At 47.3% G+C, this 21,797-nt stretch overlaps 1 protein-coding gene across 1 annotated transcript in view; it reads left to right on the top strand.

The window, feature by feature from the left end:
• LOC120996078 (glycoprotein-N-acetylgalactosamine 3-beta-galactosyltransferase 1-like) overlaps nt 1-21,797 on the top strand; it is a 53,572-nt gene that overhangs the window by 17,455 nt on the left and 14,320 nt on the right. Inside the window, exons 3-4 of the mRNA XM_040425769.1 lie at nt 10,079-10,273; nt 20,467-21,128. Of these exons, the coding sequence (XP_040281703.1) occupies nt 10,081-10,273; nt 20,467-21,128 (855 nt within the window). The 5' untranslated portion in view covers nt 10,079-10,080. The remainder of the gene's footprint in view (nt 1-10,078; nt 10,274-20,466; nt 21,129-21,797) is intronic.

Here is a 21,797-nt window from a genome sequence, read left to right as displayed (position 1 = left end):
AAAAAATGATGTTTTAATGTGTCTATGTTCTGAGAGCTATAGTTTTTTTTTTGTGATTTTCTTATGTAGGGGGCTCATTTTTTTGCGGGATGAGGTGATTGGTACCATTTTGTGGGACATATGCCTTTTTGATCACTTGGTGTTGCACTTTTTGTGATGTAAGGTGACAAAAATGGATTTTTTGACACAGTTTTTTTTATTTTTTTTATAGTGTTTATCGGACTGGGTGGATCATGTGATATATTTATAGAGCCGACCTTCACGGATGCGGCAATACCAAATATGTCTATTTTCTTTTCTTTTTTTTCTATTTTGAACATTTTTTTTAATTCCTTACTTTGGAAAAAAAAAATTTTTTACATGTGAAACCTTTTTATTTTTTATTTTATTTTAACACTTTATTTTTTTATTTTACACTTTGCGTCCCCCATAAGGTCATACAAGACTTCTGGGGGACATTTAACTTCACATTTTCACATTTAACTTCCCCAGAGAGGCTGTACAGCAGAATACAACGCTGTACAGCCTCAGTGCAGGGCTGATCGAGGTCTGTAGAAGACCTGACAGCTCCTGCACTCTCCCGGCCCCGGTGAGCGCTGTGTATACAGCAATGTAGAAGGCGGCGTGCAGCTGCCATCTCTGAATGGACGTTCAGAAACGTCCATTCAGAGATAGAGATCCATCTCCCGGACGTTTATAGTCAATGGGCGGACGGGAGGTGGTTAAACAAAACCTGTCTGACAACATGTAGTAGAAAGTAGGATCAAAAAGATGTAAAAAAAAAAACACATCATGCCCTAATCTGAAGAAATTCAAGAACAGATGAGAAAGAGTCATTGTCATCTATTAGTCTGGAAAAGGTTACAAAGCCATTTGTAAAGCTTTGGAACTCCAGCGCACCACATTGAGAGCTATTATCCACAAATGGAGAAAACATCGAACAATGGTGAACCTTCCCAGCAGTGGCTGACTTACCAAAATGACTCCAAGAGTACATTGACGGCTCTTCCATGAGGTCAGAAAAGAACCACCAAACAACATCTAAAGCACTGCAGGTATCACTTGCCTCAGTTAAGGTCAGTATTCAATTCAATAATAAGAAACAGACTGCGCAAAAATGGTATCCAAGGGAGAGTTCCAATGCGAAAACCATTGCTGACCAAAAAAAAAACACAAAGGCCCATCTCACATTTGCCAAAAAACATCTTGATAATCCCCAAGCCTTGTGGGAAAATATTCTGTGGACTGACCAGACAAAAGTAGAACTTTTTGGAGTATGTGTGTCCGTTGCATATGGAGTAAAACTAACACAGCATTTTAGAAAAAGAACATCATACCGACAGTCAAACATGGTAGTGGTAGTGTGGTGGTCTGGGGCTGCTTTGCTGCTTCAGGACCTGGATGACTTGCTGTAATTAATGGAACTATGAATATTGCTCTCTACAAAAAAATCCTAAAGGAATTTTTTTGTCACCATCGTCTGACAGCCATATTTTTAAATTTGTTCTTGCGATTTTCTTGTGTGAAGGCTTATATGTTTGCGGGAAGAGGTGACGTTTTCATTGGTACCATTTTGAGGTATATACCACTTTTTTGATTGCTCGATAATATGCTTTTTGTGAGATGAGGTGACAAAAAATGGCTGATGGGTAGATCATGTGATATGCGAATGTGGCAATTAGAGATTCATTTTTCAAAAATTTAATATGACCAGTTAGCCGAAATTTTAGAAAAATTTTGGTTCGATCCGAATCTATTCGTGGCGAATCCCGTTAAAAAATGGCTATTTCTTGGCTGCAGAGAGCCTTTATAGTGGTGTAGAACACTGTGCCTTGCAGTAACACGCATATGGAGTCTGCTGTGGTAGTGAAATAATACTGTGAGTCAGTATGACATGCAGATGACAGGCATCACTCTTAGAATCACTGCACACTTCACTTATTTGGGCAGTCACAGGGCCAAAACTGACCAAATAACTCAAGTATGAACTCAGCCTTCTAGGTCGATGTTAATGGCAAGAAGAAGCACACTCCTTTTACACCGTCGTGATTCCACAGAACCTGTTCCATTAAACGCTTATACAAGTAGAGCCCCCCGACAGAGTGGAGAGGGTGTCAGCAGTAAGTTTGTGTTGACGTCACTGATTATTTTGCCCTTCCTCTGATCCGTCAGAACAATAACCCCCAAAAAATGTATCCTGTCTGTTGAGCATCCGCCTTCACTCGGTCAGTAATCCATCAGTATTGCTAATGCTAAAAAAAACAGGAGTGGATCTAAAACAGAGATGACAAGTGAATGAAATATTTGCATGTCTTCTGTGTTTTGTACCCACTCCTGCTTTTGGCTACCAAATCACAAGCCAATTCTGATAGGACCATACAGGCCTTACAGCTGCTACACAGACAGGATCTGTTGTGTGTCATTTTTCCTTCCTTCTGACAGATCATAAGAAGGGTCAAATAAATGATGATGTTAGCCAGGCCTAAAGGCAAAATAGTGGCCCACTCATGAAGTGGGGAGGGTGGGAACAGCATAAGGAGACCACAGAGTGGCCCAATGACAGAGTCTGGAGGTGGCGGCAGCATCAGGAGGAGGCCATAGAGTGCTGCAATGACAGTGTGGAGGTGGCGGCAGCATCAGGAGGCCACAGAGTGGCACAATGACAGTGTGGAGGTGGCGGCAGCAGCAGCATCAGGAGGAGGCCACAGAGTGGCACGATGACAGTGTGAAGGTGGCAGCAGCAGTATGAGAAGACCACAGAGTGGCAAGGTGACATAGTGTGGAGGTGGCAGCAGCATCAGGAGACCACAGAGTGGCAAGGTGACATAGTGAGGAGGTGGCAGCAGCATCAGGAGACCACAGAGTGACCCGGTGACAGAGTGGGGAGGTGGGTGGCAATATGAGTACCAGCTGAAGATAGTGGGTGAAAGAAGGAGCACTTGTCATCAGATGTGTGGCATCAGGCGGTTGGCAGCATCAGAATAGTAGCTGAGGCAGGTAGCCATAAGAAACCGTTCTCCTTTGTCAAAGTGTTGGTGTGGCACCATGGATGATCTAGTCTGATGCATTAGGTGTTGGTGGGTGGAAATCCTGGCTGATCCACGCCTTGGGTGGACAGGCGAGTTCTTCTTGGGGTAACTATGGCCCCTGCCGCACTAAACACCCACTCTGATGCCACACTACTAGCCGGGCAGGACAGCTTTTCCAGGGAAAACTCTGCTAGTTGTGGCCACAAATCCAGTTTGGCTGCCCAGTAATCCAGCGGATCTTGAATGTGGGGTGGCAGGGTACTGTCCAAGTATGCCACCACCTGCTGGTTCAGGTCCTGCTCCAGGTTCAGCTGATGCTGCTGGTGAGTAGTTTCTTCACTAGGCGGGTGAAGAAAGCAGCTCATCAGCGACTCTAGACTCAAGTTGCTGCTGATTGAGCTGGAACTGCTCCTACACCCCCACCCTTCAACAGCAGCCATGGCAGAGGAACGTGAGCTCAGAGGGCCCCCCGGTCAGACCTTCGAGAGGATGGACGATGGCGCAGATAGGCAGTGGCCAACTCACTACATAGGATGTCTCTATAGTAGTTTAGTTTGTCCTCCCTCTCAGCGGGTGTAAAAAAAGGCCCCCATTTTGGAGACCGGTAGCGAGGGTCCAACAAGGTGGAGAGTCAGAATTAATCCCTCTGCCGAATGGTGACAATTTGGCTGTCACTACGCAAACAAGTGAGATTGAAACGGCCCTTTTGTGCAAGTGACCCGGAGGGATTCCCTGCCTCCATCTGCACTGCATACTGCCACTGTGTGTCTGGGTCCTCTGCCTCGTCTTCCTAATCGCACTGTAGCTTCTCTGGCTGCTCCTGCTCCTCTCCTGTCACCTGTGTGTAAAAACCACCCATTTCGCTACACATTGCTTGTGCTCCAATGTCCTCCTCCACCTCCAGTTCAGCCCCCATAGGGCTCATGTGCCCGTGAGATCTAGGCGCCACGTCTCCAGTCCCCTGACCAGCCAGATTTACCAGCATCTGTTCCAGGACATGAAGCAGTGGAATGACGTTTTTCATCCCGTAGTCCTAGCGACTGACAAATAATGTGGCCTCCTCAGAGGGCCTGAGCAAACGGCTGGTGTCACGCATGAGCTGCCACTGGCTGACATCGAAGTTACACAGAGGAGTACTCCTGTCCGCTTGGAATTCCAACAGGTGGAGACGTCACATATCATCCTATGTTGGGGGATGCCGTTCTTCCGCTGCAGCTCAAGGAGGTTGTGATTTGCAGTGTACGAGTGACTGAAGTGCATGCAAAGTTTCCTGCCCATTTTTAGGATGTCTTGCAGATGGGTGGAAGACTTCAGGAACCGCTTGGCAACCAGATTGAACACTTGTGCCATGCAGTGCGCATGGCTAAGCCCTCCTTGACGCAGCCATCCAACACATCATGTTCTTCCCGTTGTCGATCACCATGGTTCCGATTTTAAGTTGTCACGGAGAAAGCCAGGATTTGATTTCTTGATGAAGGACACGGAGCAGTTCCTCCCCTGTGTGACTCCATTCGCACAGGCAAACTAGGTGCAGAACAGTGTGACACCGCCGTGCCCTCACATGTGGTATGCTAGAGGGGCACTGTGAATTGTTCCTGCAGTGGAGGCTGAGGATACGGTGGAGGATAAGGAGACAGAGGCGGACATTGTTGCAGGACCAACAGTGTGACAACGTGGAGGTGGAAGCGGCGACACCTGGCCAAGTTGCTGGTGTGGCTGTGCAGGAACCACATTCACCCAGTGGGCCGTAAAGGACATGTATTGTCCCTGACCGTAGTTACAGCTCCACACGTCGGCGCTGCCGTGCACTTTGGCAGACACTGACAGGCTCAAGGACTGGCCCACCTTCTGTTCTATATGTGTGCAGGGCTGGTACTGCCTTTTTGGCAAAGAAATGACGGCTTGGGACTCTCCACCTCGACTCGGCACAAGCCATCAGTTCTCTGAAAGGTGCAGAGTCCACTACTTGGAAAGGGAGGGACCGCAGCACCAGCAACTTGGACAGGAGCGCATTCAGCTTCTGCGCCATTGGATGAGTGCACACATACTGTTGTCTATTGGCAATTGCTTCGGTGACCGATTGCTGACGTAATGACTGACAAGGAGTAGGAGGAGCAGGAGCATCAGGACCAGCAGATGATGGTAAGGACAGACAGCTCCCTTCTGCTGAGGTGGTGGAGCCTTGACTGTCCTGTAAAATGGAGACTAAAGACTGGGCTTCTCCTTCCCAGAATGCCTTGCACTACCCACATTGCCTAGCACCTCCCAACAATACAATAGTATTTATTAACAAGAAAACAAGGTGCAATACATTTTTACCACTGCTAGATGGTGCTGTTACCTAACTAATAACTACAGGAATACAGAAATTGCATCAGAATGAATTAGAAATGAAATAGATGTGAACTGAAATGAATCTCTCTCTGCTGGAGGCAGAACAGGCCCCTTTCAGACAAGCGTGTCTGGATTAGGTCCGGATGCGTTGCGAATGCATTCAGTAAAGAATGCGCGATTTCGCAGGCAAAGTCATTTAGTTTTGCCTGCAATTATGTTCAGTTGTTCACTTTTTATCGCGCTGGTGCAATGCGGTTTGCACGCGCGTGATAAATAACTGAATGTATAGAAACAACATCTCTTAGCAACCATCTGTGAAAAACGCATCGCATCCGCACTTGCTTGCGGATGCGATGTGATTTTCACGCATCTCCATTCACTTCTATGGCGCCAGCGTTGCGTGAAAATCGCAGAATATAGAAAATGCTGCGATTTTCACGCAACGCACAAGTGATGCGTGAAAACCAATGCACATGTACACAGCCCCATTAAAATGAATGGGTCCGGATTCCGTGCGGGCGCAATGCGTTCGCATCATGCATTGCACCAGCGACGAATACACGCTCGTCTGCAAGGGGCCTTAGGGTGATAAACCTCAGGGCCCTTACCAAATAAAGAGACAGACAGGCCACCTGTTGGAAAACTGCACTCCATTGAGGGTACTTTGGAAACACAGATATATAGAGAAAGGAACGGCACCCCTTGGCCAAGTTGAGAATACTGCAAGTTATCTTTAAAGGGACTGTGTATTTATATCCCCTATACACAGCCTTGGCAAAGTTGCCCATGCACTGTATCACCGCTGGTACGTGCACTTGCAAACTGCTGAAGTTGCCATTAAAATGGTTTATCTGTTACCCCTAAAATTGACCTAATCTTTGCAGGCACCAAAACCAGCATTGCTTCCTTATTGTATTGCCTGCCACTATTTGGGAAGCCTGCCTTGCACCCTTAAAACCCACTTACACCAAAGACATCCCACCTAACACCAGGCAGGAGCCCCAAAATCAGGCTGTCCGCAAGGGGAAAAAAGAGTGTGTCCCTCCCATCACTGCATAGCCCAGGGAGTGCAGAGGCAAGGATCAAAATGAAAGAGTGAAAAAAAAAAATCTTTGATCATGAAAGTTAAGCCTCATGCAGACGTCAGTATTTCACGGACGTGTGCTGTACATGTTCTCCACGGACAGCACACCTATTCATTTTAATGTGTGTATTCACACATCAGTGTTTCAGCACGGTCCGTGGTTTTTTTTACCATGGATGCATGCTCTATTTTGTCCGTGTTCACGGATCCATCACGCCCATTATAGTCTATGGGTCCGTGAAAAGCAACGGATGCCATCCGTGTTGCATCCGTGTTTCACGGATCATTAACAAGAGATTCTTTGAAAATTATTTTTCAGCTGTTGAGTGTTAGTGAAATATGGATGCAACACGGACAGCAAAAAACGGACCCACGGACCCAACACGGATCTGTCACGGGAGAACACGGATTGAACACAGTCCGTGTTGCCACTGATCCAAAACTGACACGGATGTCTGCATTAAGACTGATCCTTCATGTCCTCCTGGCAATTATCAGAATAACCTAAATTGTAATCCAGACCTGTGAGGGTACCCCATGGTCCAGATGGCTGCATCTCCCCAGATAGAGAACTTTTTTTTTCTCCATAGTTGTAAAAATAATCTGTTTATACAGGGTGGCCCACAAAAAACTAGTCTGCCTCAATATCTCCAAATCAAGCTGCCTAATAGTAAATCTTAGTTGTCCATACCAACCAATCAGAGCTCAGCTTTCAGTTCTTACAGGAAAATGAAAGCTGGACTCTGATTGGTGTTTATGGACAACTAAGACAGATTTACTGTTAGGCAGTGTGATTTGGAGGTGGGCTACTTTTTCGTGGGCCACCCGGTATAAATTGCAGAGTGGTTTCATATTGGAATCAATGTAAGGTAGATTTGCAGTGTAAAAAAAACTCTGAACGTACCCTTGGTTATTGAGTTTTTAAGAAATACGTAACTTGCGTATATATTTTATTCACCCGCCTGAATGAGTAATATTTACCCTTTGCTGCTTGCTTGTTTTCCTATAACTACTTTGCAAAAGAGGTCACTTACAGGTTGTGACATCTGATGAACTGATTGACTCAAGGACCCAGCCAATTTTAGTTTTTTTGTTCACATTAGGCTACATGCACACGAACACTGTTTGTTTCCGTGTCCGTTCTGTTTTTTTTGCGGATAGGATGCAGACCCATTCATTTCAATGGGTCCGCAAAAAATGTGCTGTCCGCATCAGTATGTCCGTTCTGTAGCCCCGCAAAAAAAATAGAACATGTCCTATTCTTGTCCGTTTTAGGCATTGTTACAATGGATCCGCAAAAAAAAAAAAAACGGATGGCATACGGATGTCATCCGTTTTTTTTTTGCGGATCGCAAAACACATACGGTCATGTGCATGTAGCCTAAGCCATATAAAGACTTGTGTTCTGTGGGACAAGTTGTATTTTTTAGCCTACATGTACACGAACGTGGCTTGGTTCCGCATCCGAGCCGCATTTTTTGCGGCTCAGGTGTGGACCCATTACCTTCAATGGGGCCACAAAAGATGCGGACAGCACTCCGTGTGCTGTCCGCATCCGTTGCTCCGTTCCGTGGCCCCGCAAAAAAAATAGAACATGTCCTATTCTTGTCCGTTTTGTGGACAAGGATAGGCATTGTTACAATGGATCTGCAAAAAAAAAGGATGCCATGCGGACGTCATCCGTTTTTTTTCTTTTCCGGATCCGCAATTTGTAAACTGCAAAACACAAACGTTTGTGTGCATGTAGGCTTAATGGCACTATTTAATTGACTATATCATGTATTAGAAAAAAGGGAAAAAAATCTGTTGGATGAAATTAAAAAAAAGAAGTCATTTTTACGGGGGGTTTGTTTTATGGTGTTCATTGTGCACCAAAAATGACATGACAACAACATTTTGCACCTTTCTAAGGCTAGTTTCACACTAGCGGCAGGGGACTCCGGCAGGCTGTGCCGGCGGGTGAACAGCCTGTCGGATCCGTCCTGCCGCTAGTTAACGTGTGGCCCCGGACTGCCGCTCCATTCCCATTGACATATCTATGGTGTGGTGGTGTTTTGTTTTTTTTTTGCTTTGTTTTTTTTCTTTACCAGGAACTTCCTAGGGCTGACTAGGTGGACTCCCGATACTGGATGGTCCTTATAGGGGTGTCTATTCTGTTTTTTTTTTTAGGCAGGGCTGCAAGGATAAAATAGGGTGAGTTTGTCCTCTTAAACCATCCCTCTCTGCCTATATCCTTCATTGGGCTTTTCACATCCACGTTATTTTAAAGATATAGTAAAGGTTATATGTTAATGGAGGTCTGTCTGTGATGCTGAAAATAATTTGACATTACATTTCTTATTTACTGACAGTTGACTAGTCAGAACTGTGACTGCACTTATAGACTAGACTGCAATAGAATACTATTTCAGTCTATGATTTTTACTTGCTGCCTATCAAGCCATGCCACAGGCACAACTTGACAGGCAGCTTGCTATGACAGGCCTGGGAACCTTCACAAGTGGTTTCAGTAGGAGGAGAGAGGGAGCCCCCTCCCTCTGTCTAACAGCTCAGATGCCATGGTCACTATTGACTACAGCATCCGAGGTGTTAAATTACCGGGATTGGAGTCTCCACTCCCAGTCATAATGGCTGGGTGTCAGCCGTATGTCACAGTCTGCACCCACCACATGTGGAGCGGGCTCAGTTTGTGAGCCTACTCTATGAACTCCCTGGATGAAAATGCCATACATGTGTGGAATTTTTGCATTAAGGAGTTGAAGAGGTTTTCCGGGATTATAATATTGGTAGCCTGTCCCTAGGATAGGCCACCATAAGAAAGTTAGGGGTCCGACACTCACCTGAACACAGGAGCCCCTTGAAACAGCTAATTGGTGGGAGTGGCAGGCATCAAACCCTCGTTAGTCTGATATTAATGACATATCCAAAGGATAGGCTATCAATACTGTAATTCCAGAAAACCCTTCTAAGTAAATAAATGAGAAGAGTAGTAACTAGAGATGAGCGAATTTCAGGTTATGAAATTCGTTCGCGCTTTGTGTACTGGTAAAAGGTAAAAGGCCCATAGACTTGTATTATGACGGAATGAATAACTGAATGCCTCTAAAGGCATTCCGTTATACATTCCGTCATAGAATAGCGTTATGGTCCGTGGTAATAGAATCCATAACGCAATTCACATTTTACCAGTAAATGAAGCGTAATATGAAATTCGCTCATCTCTAGTAGTAATATGTATTGGTATTTTCTTTTCTGCAGTTTTACATTGTTTTGTACATTAGATACGTGTACTTTTGATTTAAAGGTTTTATCCTGGATTACAAAAACATGGTTGACTTCCTTCAAGAGCACTGACACACCTGTGAACAGGTTGTGCGTGGTATTGCAGGTTATGAATGATTTAAATGGAATTGAGCTGAAATACCAGACATTAAATTGTAGATAGGTGAGGTTCTGTTTCTGGTAGGAAGCAGCATTATTGCTGTGATCCTGTACAACCCCTTTAAATCCTGGTAAGTCTGGTACTACAAATGGTGAAAATCAGCTTGGTCTACTCTAGAGCATTTCATACAAGCAACTGACAATGAGGTGGTTGAAATAATAGTTTTTTAATGCATGTTTTTCTTTATAGTAATGGCAGTCATTTTTGGCAAAACCTCATGGCTGGCGTTCAACCTGGGTATTCTGGTTGGCTTCTTCACTATATTTCTCCTGTTGAACAACATCACCAACAGTTTCAGAACTGAAGCACCCTTAGCAATACGCTCTTGGGAAAAAAACAAGCACATAGCATTGCTGCAGAAATTTCCTCACAGTCACCAACCAGGTAATTATATAGCATTATCCTTATTTAATTAAAGGGGTTGGCCACTATATAAGTACTTTCCACTATATAGTGGGAGGTAAGGTAAAAGAGTTTCCTAATATACTTTATAAAAAAAAATCCGAATGGTAATGTTTTTATAATGAGCTCAGCCGCGCTCTGCGTGCAGCCAGTTGGTCCATAGCTGCACGTTGTAGAGACAGTTGTAGAGACAGAGTCGGAGCAGGCAGCGCGCCAGTGGCAGGGGCAGACTGGGCATGTGCTGCTTTTATTAGGAAAAGCAGCGCATGTGCAGTTAGAATAAAGCCATGGACGAGCTTTCTCTAAAGCTCCTTCATGTCGCGTGCAGCCATGGACGAACTGGCTGCACGCAGAGCGGGGCTGAGGGGGAGGGGCTCATTATTGAAAAAATCTGAATGGTAATGTTTTTATAAAGTATATTAGGAAACGCTTTTTTACCCTACCTCCCACTATATAGTGGAAAGTACTTATATAGTGGCCAACCCCTTTAAACATACTTCACCTTTTTTTTTTATATAGAATGACCTGAATAGTTTTATGTCTTCTTTTCCCGATCCTGAAGCTGGCTATACATTATAAACAGCTGTCAACTTAAAGGGTTATACCCATCTCAGGCATGTTACTAGTATATGCCATCAGTTTCAGATAGGTGTGGGATCTGCTCATATCTCCAGAGCGGAGGGCCCAAAGTGAAGGATAGCGCACCATGGTCTCAATTTTTTGGAATGGGAGTTCCAAAAATAGCAAAACAACCTGGGATATTTTTGGAAGTCCCATAGCAGTAAATGGAGAGCACACCACCCATGCATAGCCACCTCTCCATTCACTGCTATGGGACTGCTGGAAAAAGCAGAGTCATCGCTTGGCTATTTTCAATACTCCCATAGAGGCAAATGGAAGATGGTCACTCTTCTGCAGTACATTCTCCTTCACTTCGAGGGGCCCATTCCGGAGGTAGGAACACATCCCAAAGATCCACACCTTTCTGACATTGATGGCATATACTAGCAATATGCCATCAATGTCGAAGATGGGAATTCCTTCATTTGGCACATCCAAACACATTGGATAGCTGTTGGTTTGGCCTAGGGTGGAAAGTGGAGTGTGCTGCTGCGAGACCCCTCTGACAGTAGCTTATTTCCTGAGAACAAAAGGATTGGACATGTTGAAATATAACATTTAGTGATGAACGAAGTTATGAAAAATTCGATTTGGCTGCTTCGCTGAATTTCACAAAGATATTCAATTTGTGACGAATGACTTAATCACGAATCGCATTCCTTTGTATGTAGTGGGCGCAATGACGTGTGAACGGTGATCGTGCCGCTCCCCTCATTGAACCCTACAGATGCCACGTTTATCACTGATCGTGGCATCTGAGATTAAAATTAAGGCCTTTCATCGGTTAATTCGGTTAAAAAAAGAGAAAAAAAAGAAAAGAAAAAAACATGCCTTCACCATTTGCTTCCGGAGAGGCTTTGATTCGCTCAACATGACGGAGGTACTGGTTAATACCACTCGACCCCTATAAACATACCTCCAACCCACCTCTAACCATCTGCCTCCCTCGGCTCACCCTTCCCAATAAAGACACTGACACCGCTTTATTGGATTAATTTTGGCCACAGCAGCCTATTTATTACAAACATACATAAAATATTATATCAAATATTATAACACAGTAACCTCATAAATGCCAACCAAAAACACATGTCCCTTTTGTCCGAAGGGGGAGGTCCTTGAAGCCCTAAACCCAAAACCGTGCCGAGGTGAGCCAACTTACCCCCAGCCGTTGACCACTAGCTCGGAGGCACCTCTGATGGCTCACCCTGACAGTTCCGCCACGTCCACCCAACAATCCTGGGAGTCCAGCCCCACCTGTAGGGCCCTCCCATCCTCATTGCCATCAAATCACACCGACTCCAAGGACCTCCCACCGCCTTACTGCCGTGACAATCTTCCTTTTCCACAGACTGCACCCCACTACTCAACCTCGCCCTTACCCCCTATTTTCTACCCCTTTAAAAACCTTCTCAACAGGGCGGGTGGGTGGGCGTTTGTTAGACAAAATGGCCCCTAACCGGCTGCTGCTCGCCTCCCTTAACCCCTTAACCACCCCCACTAGCCCAAATTGACCAATCCCCACCCCGGGGGAAAGGGGGAAGGGGGTCTCGCTAACCACCCCCCCGTCATGGTCGCCTCCCCTCAAGGCTACCGCCCCCCAGTCCGGCTCTACTTGACGGAGGTACTGGTTAATACCACTCGACCCCTATAAACATACCTCCAACCCACCTCTAACCATCTGCCTCCCTCGGCTCACCCTTCCCAATAAAGACACTGACACCGCTTTATTGGATTAATTTTGGCCACAGCAGCCTATTTATTACAAACATACATAAAATATTATATCAAATATTATAACACAGTAACCTCATAAATGCCAACCAAAAACACATGTCCCTTTTTTCCGAAGGGGGAGGTCCTTGAAGCCCTAAACCCAAAACCGTGCCGAGGTGAGCCAACTTACCCCCAGCCGTTGACCACTAGCTCGGAGGCACCCCTGATGGCTCACCCTGACAGTTCCGCCACGTCCACCCAACAATCCGGGGAGTCCAGCCCCACCTGTAGGGCCCTCCCATCCTCATTACCATCAAATCACACCGACTCCAAGGACCTCCCACCGCCACAAACGCACAGGCTTGACTTCCCTCAAGCCCGTGCGTCCCTCCACACCTGTACCGCAATCTCCATGCCCTCCTGTATCGCCAAGCTCCACATATCCAATCCCAGGGCGTTTAGGTGCACCCCGTCACTCCGCCAAAATCCCCCAACACCTCCTTCTAAATCCCTATGTCGCACCGCTAAACCCCCATTCCTCACCATAAACCTCCCAATAGCCCTATTAACCTTCACCCTGGCCTTGTTCAAACTCTCCACCGACCGAGCACCTCGCCAGACCGACCGCGGCACAATATCGGACCATACTGTGATCATACCCGGATACAACACCCATAACTTTAACAAATCTGATTTAACGTCTCTCACCAACTCCCTAAAGGGCCAAGCTCCCAAATCATTCCCCCCTACATGTAGCACCAACACATCAGGTGCCCTGTCTTGCCTCACAAACCTATTGAACTCCGGAAGAACCCCACTCCACATCATCCCCCTCCTGCCGATCCACCTTACCACCGCCACTTCACGAGCCAACCCAAGCTGCAAACCGTCCGGCCTAACCGCAGCCCTGGCAGCTCCCCACCACACATATGAGTGACCCAACAGCCAAACCAACGCTGGGTCCGAACCTGCAACGACAAAGAAAAACACAAGAAAAACAGGAGGCAAACCAAGCAACTGTAAACCCCTTCATTCAATCACACCTTCAGGTCTTACATATGACCTAAAACGAATCGACTCCCACCTACCGATCCTTTTTATGACTTCATCCCCCAACCCCCATCTAGCTCTGTTGCCGCCCCAATTCTAAATGAGTGGCTGGAAAAACCTGCCTCCCCCACACCCAACCCCGCCAAGCACCGCCTAAAAACTGCCACAAACTGAAATCGAGAGAGAAAAGAACCATCATCATGAACTAATAACGGATTGAACCCTTCACCCACCTTGTCCCCCATGAAATTCCCCGCGCAACGCACCGGGCACATCAAGCAACCCGGAATTGCAAACAAAACCACCCGCCGCCCTTTTCCTTCCATATCAGTCTTGGACCGCCTGATCACGAATTCAACCCTGTCTGGCCACACATCAACTTCATCTCTAAACAACCCCCCTTTTCTACTCACCGTCGGGCTAACTAATTCACCCAGCCGCAACGCCCCAAAAAACGCCAACGAAAACGCCAACCTGAATAACCTTACTTCCCCCCCTGACCTGCACACCTCCCCCAACTGCTCCCCCATTCTAACCAGCAACGTAAATGACACCGGCCGCGGAGAGTCCACCCCTGCCTTCTCCCGCCGCCAACCCCTAATGGCCCGCGCCACCAAAAACGATTTAGTCACGTCCGTCACTTTCCTGAGCCTAAAACCAAAAGCCAGTCCCGCCAAACAACTATTCATCCTAGAAACGGACCAACCCTCGTCCCTGCAATGCCCAATGAACAACAACATCGGAATCTCTAAATCCTCATCGCCCACCCCCAAACTCCCCTTCCACTGCTCCCAACACACCCAGGCCTTTGCATACCGCTCCCACGTACCAGGTGCCAGAGACGACCGAATCAGGCCTGCCACCGCTACTCCAGAACGTTCCACAGCAAGGCTGGACACTCCACCCCCACCTCCGCCGCACCAGGAGCTAGCTGACGGTCAACCCCAGGCACGTGCACAGCCACCACCCACGCATTAAGTACAAGGCACTCCAACACCAACCTCTGTAACAACCGAACCACCAACGGCGATGAGGCCGACAAACCGTTAATCGCCTGCACTACCCCCAAGTTGTCACAATGAAAACTGACTTTCTTGTCCCTGAAACACTCGCCCCACAACATTACCGCCGCTACAATTGGGAAAAGTTCCAATAAGGCCAAGTTCCGTACCCAACCCCTGTGCACCCATCTATCCGGCCACTCTCCTGCGCACCACTGCCCTCCACAATACACGCCGAACCCGCACCCCCCAGCCGCATCCGAAAATAACTCAAAATCTACTGCATCAACAACCTCCCCCATAAACAAAGACCTCCCGTTATACTTATCTAAAAACGAACCCCAAACTGCTAGATCCGCCTTCAACTCCCGCCCCAACCTAATGAAATGATGTGGGGCCCGCACCCCTGATGTTGCCCCAGCCAATCGCCTGCAAAAGATCCTGCCCATAGGCATGATCCTGCAAGCGAAGTTCAGCTTACAAAGGAGCGACTGAAGTTCCCTAAGCTTTATCTTTTCCAACCTCCCCGCCCTAGCCACCTCCTCCCTCAAATCCTCCAATTTATTCAATGGCAGCCTACACTCCATCCGCTCTGAATCAATCACAATTCCCAAAAAACTCAATTCAGCTGTAGGCCCCACCGTCTTCTCCCCCGCCAACGGAACTCCAAAACGCCTAAACACCCCGCACAGCGTATTCAGCAAAACTGAACAAACCCTCGAACCCGCTGGGCCCACACAAAGGAAGTCATCCAGGTAATGGATGACGGAGTCACAACCTGCCTCATCCCTAACCGCCCATTCCAAGAAAGAGCTAAAGGCCTCGAAATACGCACAAGACAGGGAGCAACCCATCGGCAAACAACGGTTTACAAAAAACCCCCCCATCCAAAAACACCCCAACAAATGTAAACAATCCGGATGCACCGGCAACAGACGGAACGCTGCCTCAATATCTGTCTTAGCCATAAGCGCCCCTTTCCCAAGCCGCTTCACCAATGCCACTGCCGCGTCAAATGACGTATAAACCACGGAACACAAAGCCGGGTCTATGCCATCATTGACCGACGTTCCCCTAGGGAAGGACAGGTGGTGAATCAGCCGGAATTTATTGGGCTCCTTCTTCGGGACCACCCCCAGCGGAGACAGGCGCAGGTCCGCTAGAGGCGGCTCCGAAAAGGGGCCGGCCATCCTTCCTAACATAACCTCCTTCCCCAACTTATCCGTAACAACACCCGGATGCTCCAAAGCCGAACGCAAATTCTTTTTAACTAAACGAGCCCCTGACTGAACAAACGGAATCCGAAAACCTTCCGCAAATCCCGCTTCCAACAAAACCGCCGCCTGCCTATCCGGGTACCTATCGAGGTAAGGCCGCATCTTTTCCAGCCGCACTGGCGTCACCCCCTTTTCCAAAACCATCCTCCCTCTCTGCCTACCCCCCCGGAAACAACGCGAGGCTCCGTGTGACCCGCCGCAAGTGGAGCATTCGTGCTTGAACTTGCACTTTGCCCCAAACTTGCAGCTCCCTTCGTTAAAAAGGAAGCACAGCCCCTTTGCGGATGCCACCGCGAATCCGGACTGTCCACCACCAATAGATTCCCCCCGAAAGGGCTGCCCGGCCCTAGCTGGCGCTGTCACCTTCAACCACAAAGCAATGTCTTTGTGGTCCCATTTGATCCCTGGACGCACTGCCTTCCGCTGCCTAAACTGCTCGTCGTACCGCAGCCACGCAATCCCCCCATACACCCTATACGCTTCACCTATCGCATCCAGATAACAAAAAAGGGCGGAGCAGCACTCCGGCTCTTTTTCCCCGATAACGCTGGCTAAAATCGCGAACGCCTGCAACCAATTGGCAAACGTCCGCGGAATCAGCCTATGTCTCCGCCTCTCCTCCTTTTTGCCCTCACCCCGCTTCGCCCTATCCAGATAAAATTTTTCCAAGGGGAGCAGGGAAAAAATATCCACATACTCCCCTTTCCATATTTTTTCCCTCAAATCCTGTTTTAAATGAGCGCCCAACGGGCCCTCAAAACAGACATACACCTCCCCCTTAGCCCTATCATCCAACCTAGCCACCTCTTCCTCCCCGGCGCCCCCCGCCTGCGTTTCCACCGAGACCGAACTCGCCCGCGCCACTGGGGCCCCCGATCCGACCGCCCCCACTCCGCCGAGGCCCCCAACACCCCAAGCCGGCAACGGGGACATCCCCCCCCCTACCTAACCCCGCAACCAAACCCGCCAAGCCACCCAGCAACTGGCCCAAACCCCTACCTAAATCCAGCTGGGGCCCCCCACCTACAACCGCTTGGGACCCCCCATCCCTACCAGCTAACTCAACCCCCAACTGTACTAAAGAACCCCAGGATGCCTCACCTGGCTGCGTGGGTGCTGTGACCCCACCAGCCGCAGATCCTGAATCCTGACGCTCTGGTCTCCTCAGATCCTCTTCAGCCAGGTGTCCCCTGACCACGCTGGAGCCAGGGACGTAGCTGGCAGACTGCCCTCGTCCATCTTCAGAGGAGGCGGAGCCACCCTCCTCCTCTCTCACTGTTCCCGCCGAGGGCCTGCTGGCAGTGGCCTCCACACCCGCAGCAGCCCCGTACCGACCGCCAACCTTCTTCTGCAGGGGGCCCCCAGCCACCGATCCGTGGGCTGGGGCCGCCGAACCCGGTCCGGAATCCAAACGCCGCGTCAACCGCCGGGCAGACCTGGCCTGGCCTGCAGGTGAGCTCCGCTGTATCCTAGGATTCCTCCCACGCCCGGGGGTACAGGGAGGTACAGTATCAGCCGTCCCCCGGCGTGAAGGGTCCCTGGTGGGGCTCCGTTTCCGGCGCTGAGCCTGAGCGGCCGGGATGCCACAGGCGGAGGAACAGCCGGAACCTCCGCCTCTCCTCGCAACAGCTGTTGCACTCGCTCCTGCAGCCAATCTTCTCCTCTCTCCTCCGCCGCCCTCCGCAGCTCCTGAATCAAAGCCTCCATGCCGGTGAGTCTAGACCTGGCGCTCGTCCGTTTGTTAGACAAAATGGCCCCTAACCGGCTGTTGCTCGCCTCCCTTAACCCCTTAACCACCCCCACTAGCCCAAATTGACCAATCCCCAGCCCGGGGGAAAGGGGGAAGGGGGGGGGGTCTCGCTAACCACCCCCCCGTCATGGTCGCCTCCCCTCAAGGCTACCGCCCCCCAGTCCGGCTCTACTTTATCTCTGTCATACATCTGACATTGCAGGAGGTTTCCATACTCATTAAATGATTGGCTGGTGCCTCTGAAATTTGTGTGTTCAGCCTAGCTATTAGGCAGTACATCCAGTCTGTCCCACTTCACACATCTATGCTGCTCAAAGCAAAATTGTACTGGCCACAAAGCTGAAAACAGCCTGACAAGTCAAGCCACATGATTTCCTGACACTAAACATATCTTTCTAGTAAAGACTTTACATGAAAAATCTTTAAACAGATTTGATCTTTGAATTTTGGTATTTAAACGTTAAGATTAATTCCAAATTTGTATTACAATTTAGGTCAATTAAAGGAATACGTCATCAGAAAATGAAAATGTTATAATCAGGTTTAAATGTTAAACATATTTTCAATGAACTTTTGGTGGTTATTCTTAATTTTACACGTCAATATCTATATTTAAAAAAAAAACATAACATCCTGCAGTTTTCACACTGGCCACTAAAGGCTGAGAGAGGTGGGTTTGTCTAACACAGGGCTAGCCAACCTGCGGCTCTCCAGCTGTTGTAAAACTACAACTCCCACCATTCCCTGCTGTAGGCTCATAGCTGTAGGCAGACTGGGCATGCTGGGAGTTGTAGTTTTGCAACAGCTGGAGAGCCGCAGGTTGGCCAGCCCGGGTCTAACACTTTAAGTGTTGCAGACTGCAAACCACAGATTCTCAAAACACGAACACCCACAGCGTGCACCCTGCATCGCAGTGTGGACCTATTGATTTTAACGGGTCTGCAAATTGAAAGATGTGGCCAAAAATGTCCTATCTTTTGTGACGCGGCCCCCACGCATCCAGAATCACAAGGAAGGGGATTCCAGGGCGGACTCAAATCTGTCACCCTGGAAACTTGACAAAGTGTTAACCCTTGGTTGTCCATACAGTGCTATTATATACACAAACAATAACAATATTTAAAGTATTTTTTTCCAAAAGTTTAATAATGACCGATCCTCTGGATGGGACATAAACATCTGACCGGTGGGGGTCCGACACTAGGGATCATTGCCAATCTGCGAGCCCCGCTGCCTTCTCTCAGCTTTTCCTAGGCCAGTTCATCAGTCATGTGGCCTAGGCACAGCTCAAGTGAATGGGGCTGAGCACGATACCAAACACAGCCACTAAGAGGAGTGCCGATGCCTTCTCAAACAGCGGATCAGCATCCCACGTGTCGGACCCCCACCGATAGGTCTTCAGCATTATAATTTCGGAAAACCCTTTTAACTTAAAGGGGTTGTCTCACTTCAGCAAATGGCATTTATAATTTAGAGGACGTTAATACCAGGCACTTACTAACGTATTGTTATTATCCATATCGCTTCCTTTGCTGGCTGGATTCATTTTTCCATCACATTATCCACTGCTCATTTCCAGAGGGTACGACCACCCTGCAATCCAGCAGCGCTGGCCGCCCTTGCACACTATAGGAATAAGCACTAGCCTATGTGCCACCAGAGAGTCAGTTTTGTTTCCTGTAGTGTGCAAGCACGGCCACCACTGATGGATTGCAGGGTGGTCATAACTATAGATGAGCGAAGTTATTAAAGATTCGATTCAGCTTCTTCACAGAATTTCACAAAGAAATCCGATTCATAATTATTTTTTTTAACTGCCATTTCAGAAAAAAATGATTCGTTACCATGAAGCTCCACGAAATTTGGCTTTGTTGCAAATATAATTTTTCCTGAAATTCGGATCAAAGTAAATTTGTTTGACTTTGATTTGTCAACACTAGTCATGACTAAATGCCACTTGCTGAAGTGAGGCAACCCATTTTAATACCATGACATTACAGCAATTAACTCTCTGCAGTAGTCCATCTGAGGTACTGCATAATCGTATCCTCCATACACTCCAGTGGTGCACATGCATTTAATTCACAATGGCTTTCATGAGCACCATTTAGAGCCTCAGAGACAGCTGAACACAGAGTTCAGGCAGTCTTGCAGTCTCATAGAGAATAAATAGAGTGACAGAGCGCATTCTTGCCCAGCTGCTCCATAGGGCAGGGGAGCGGGACCTCTACTCTTGGGATCAATGGAGGTCTCAGTGGTCTGATAACTTTTATTAAAAATACCTCTAAGGTCAATGGTGGAAGATTTCCATTTCCAAGAGCTTTTCTGGAAGGATCACAAATTTTAGGTTAAACCAATGTATATCACATGCAAAATGGGTACATTAAATCAATTAAATACTGTAATATTAAATTGCCACTGAAAAGTAAAACCAGATAATGAAACAAAGTACCTTAACAAGTGCCTCATTGTCTAGTCTTCACCTGTTTAGCTACTATTTATATTGCTTAGAAGGCACCTTTCAGTGTCAATTTAACAATATCTTATTTCCACTGATGTTATCTTCTAGCTTGCCTACAGTACATGGCAGCACACACCCTTTGAAGCTTTGAGCTTCTACATTTGAGACCTCCACTGATGTTATCTTCTTTCATGTCTCCAGGACATGGCATAACATACATTTTTGTGAAATTATCCTTGAACTAAGATTAATTGTTACATATTTTTGTGTTTTCTTTATCTTGTATCTGGGTTTTGTAGGTAGCAGCAATGTCAGTAATGATCTTTCACAGAAAATCAGAATACTTTGCTGGATCATGACTGGACCAAATAACTTGAATACCAAAGCCATTCATGTAAAATACTCTTGGACCCGTCACTGCAATGTTGTTCTTTTCATGAGTTCCACCTCCAATGACAGCTTTCCAACCGTTGGTTTAGGCACGAAGGAAGGACGGGATCAGCTTTACTGGAAGACCATTCGAGCTTTTCAATATGTACACAAGAACTACATTGATCAGGCTGACTGGTTTTTTAAAGCGGATGATGACACATATGTTGTAGTAGAAAATTTGCGATGGATGCTCTCAAATTATACTTCTGATCAGCCAGTTTATTTTGGCAAGCGCTTTAAACCATTTGCCAAGCAGGGCTACATGAGTGGTGGAGCTGGTTATGTACTTAGTAAGGAAGCTCTGAACAGATTTGTGGAAGGATTCCGTACCGGAGTCTGCCAACATACCACATCTGTGGAGGACTTAGCATTGGGTCAGTGTATGGAGAAAATGGGCGTTATAGCTGGAGACTCTAGGGACACTGAAAAAAGGGAAACCTTTCATCCATTTCCACCCGAATCCCATCTTACAGGACACTTTGATAAGAGCTTTTGGTATTGGAGCTACTGTTTTTATCCCATTGTGGAGGTAAGTTCATGGAAGTTTTGCTCTTTAATCAAACGAAAAAAATAAAATAAAATAAGATTGAAGGTTATGTTTAAATATCTATAGTATATTAAATTATTATCTATATACAAAAAAACACAAATGTCAGAAAGTAGCCAAACATTTAGTTTTTGGAAGGGATGTTCTTTAAGCTCATTAATTCCATGCTGCCCAGACCACAGGCAGCTTGAAATCCTGACATGTTCCCATATTACAGTCACAGACCTAAGGAAAGTGCCATTTACATGGCTTTAGCTTAATAATGGATCAACTGTGAGATTTCTCCAACCTCATCTGTGACATTGGTGGTAGTCCCCCCTCTGGGACCCGCAGCTATCTTCAGAACAGGACCCCTCAAATTGAGTGGAGAGCAGCCATGCATGCGCAGCCAACCTCCATTCATTTCTATGGGACTGCCGAAAATAGTCTAGCATTGGCTTGGCTATCTCCGGCAGTCCCATAGAAGTGAATAGAGCGCTGGTTGTCTTTGCACAGTGAACTCTCCATTCATTTCTGTGGGACTTACGAAAATAGCTGATCGTGCTCGCTTGGCTATTTTCAGAACTATAGAAATTAATGGACAGCATGCAGCACATATAAGATGCTCTCAGGGGTGCACATAGCTTTTCTGCTGCCTGAGGCGAAAATTGA

This window comes from Bufo bufo, chromosome 3, assembly GCF_905171765.1.
Source record: "Bufo bufo chromosome 3, aBufBuf1.1, whole genome shotgun sequence".
Classification (NCBI taxonomy): Eukaryota; Metazoa; Chordata; class Amphibia; order Anura; family Bufonidae; genus Bufo; species Bufo bufo.
The sequence above is the reverse complement of the archived record's forward strand: the minus strand, read 5'-3'. Positions and strand labels throughout refer to the sequence as shown.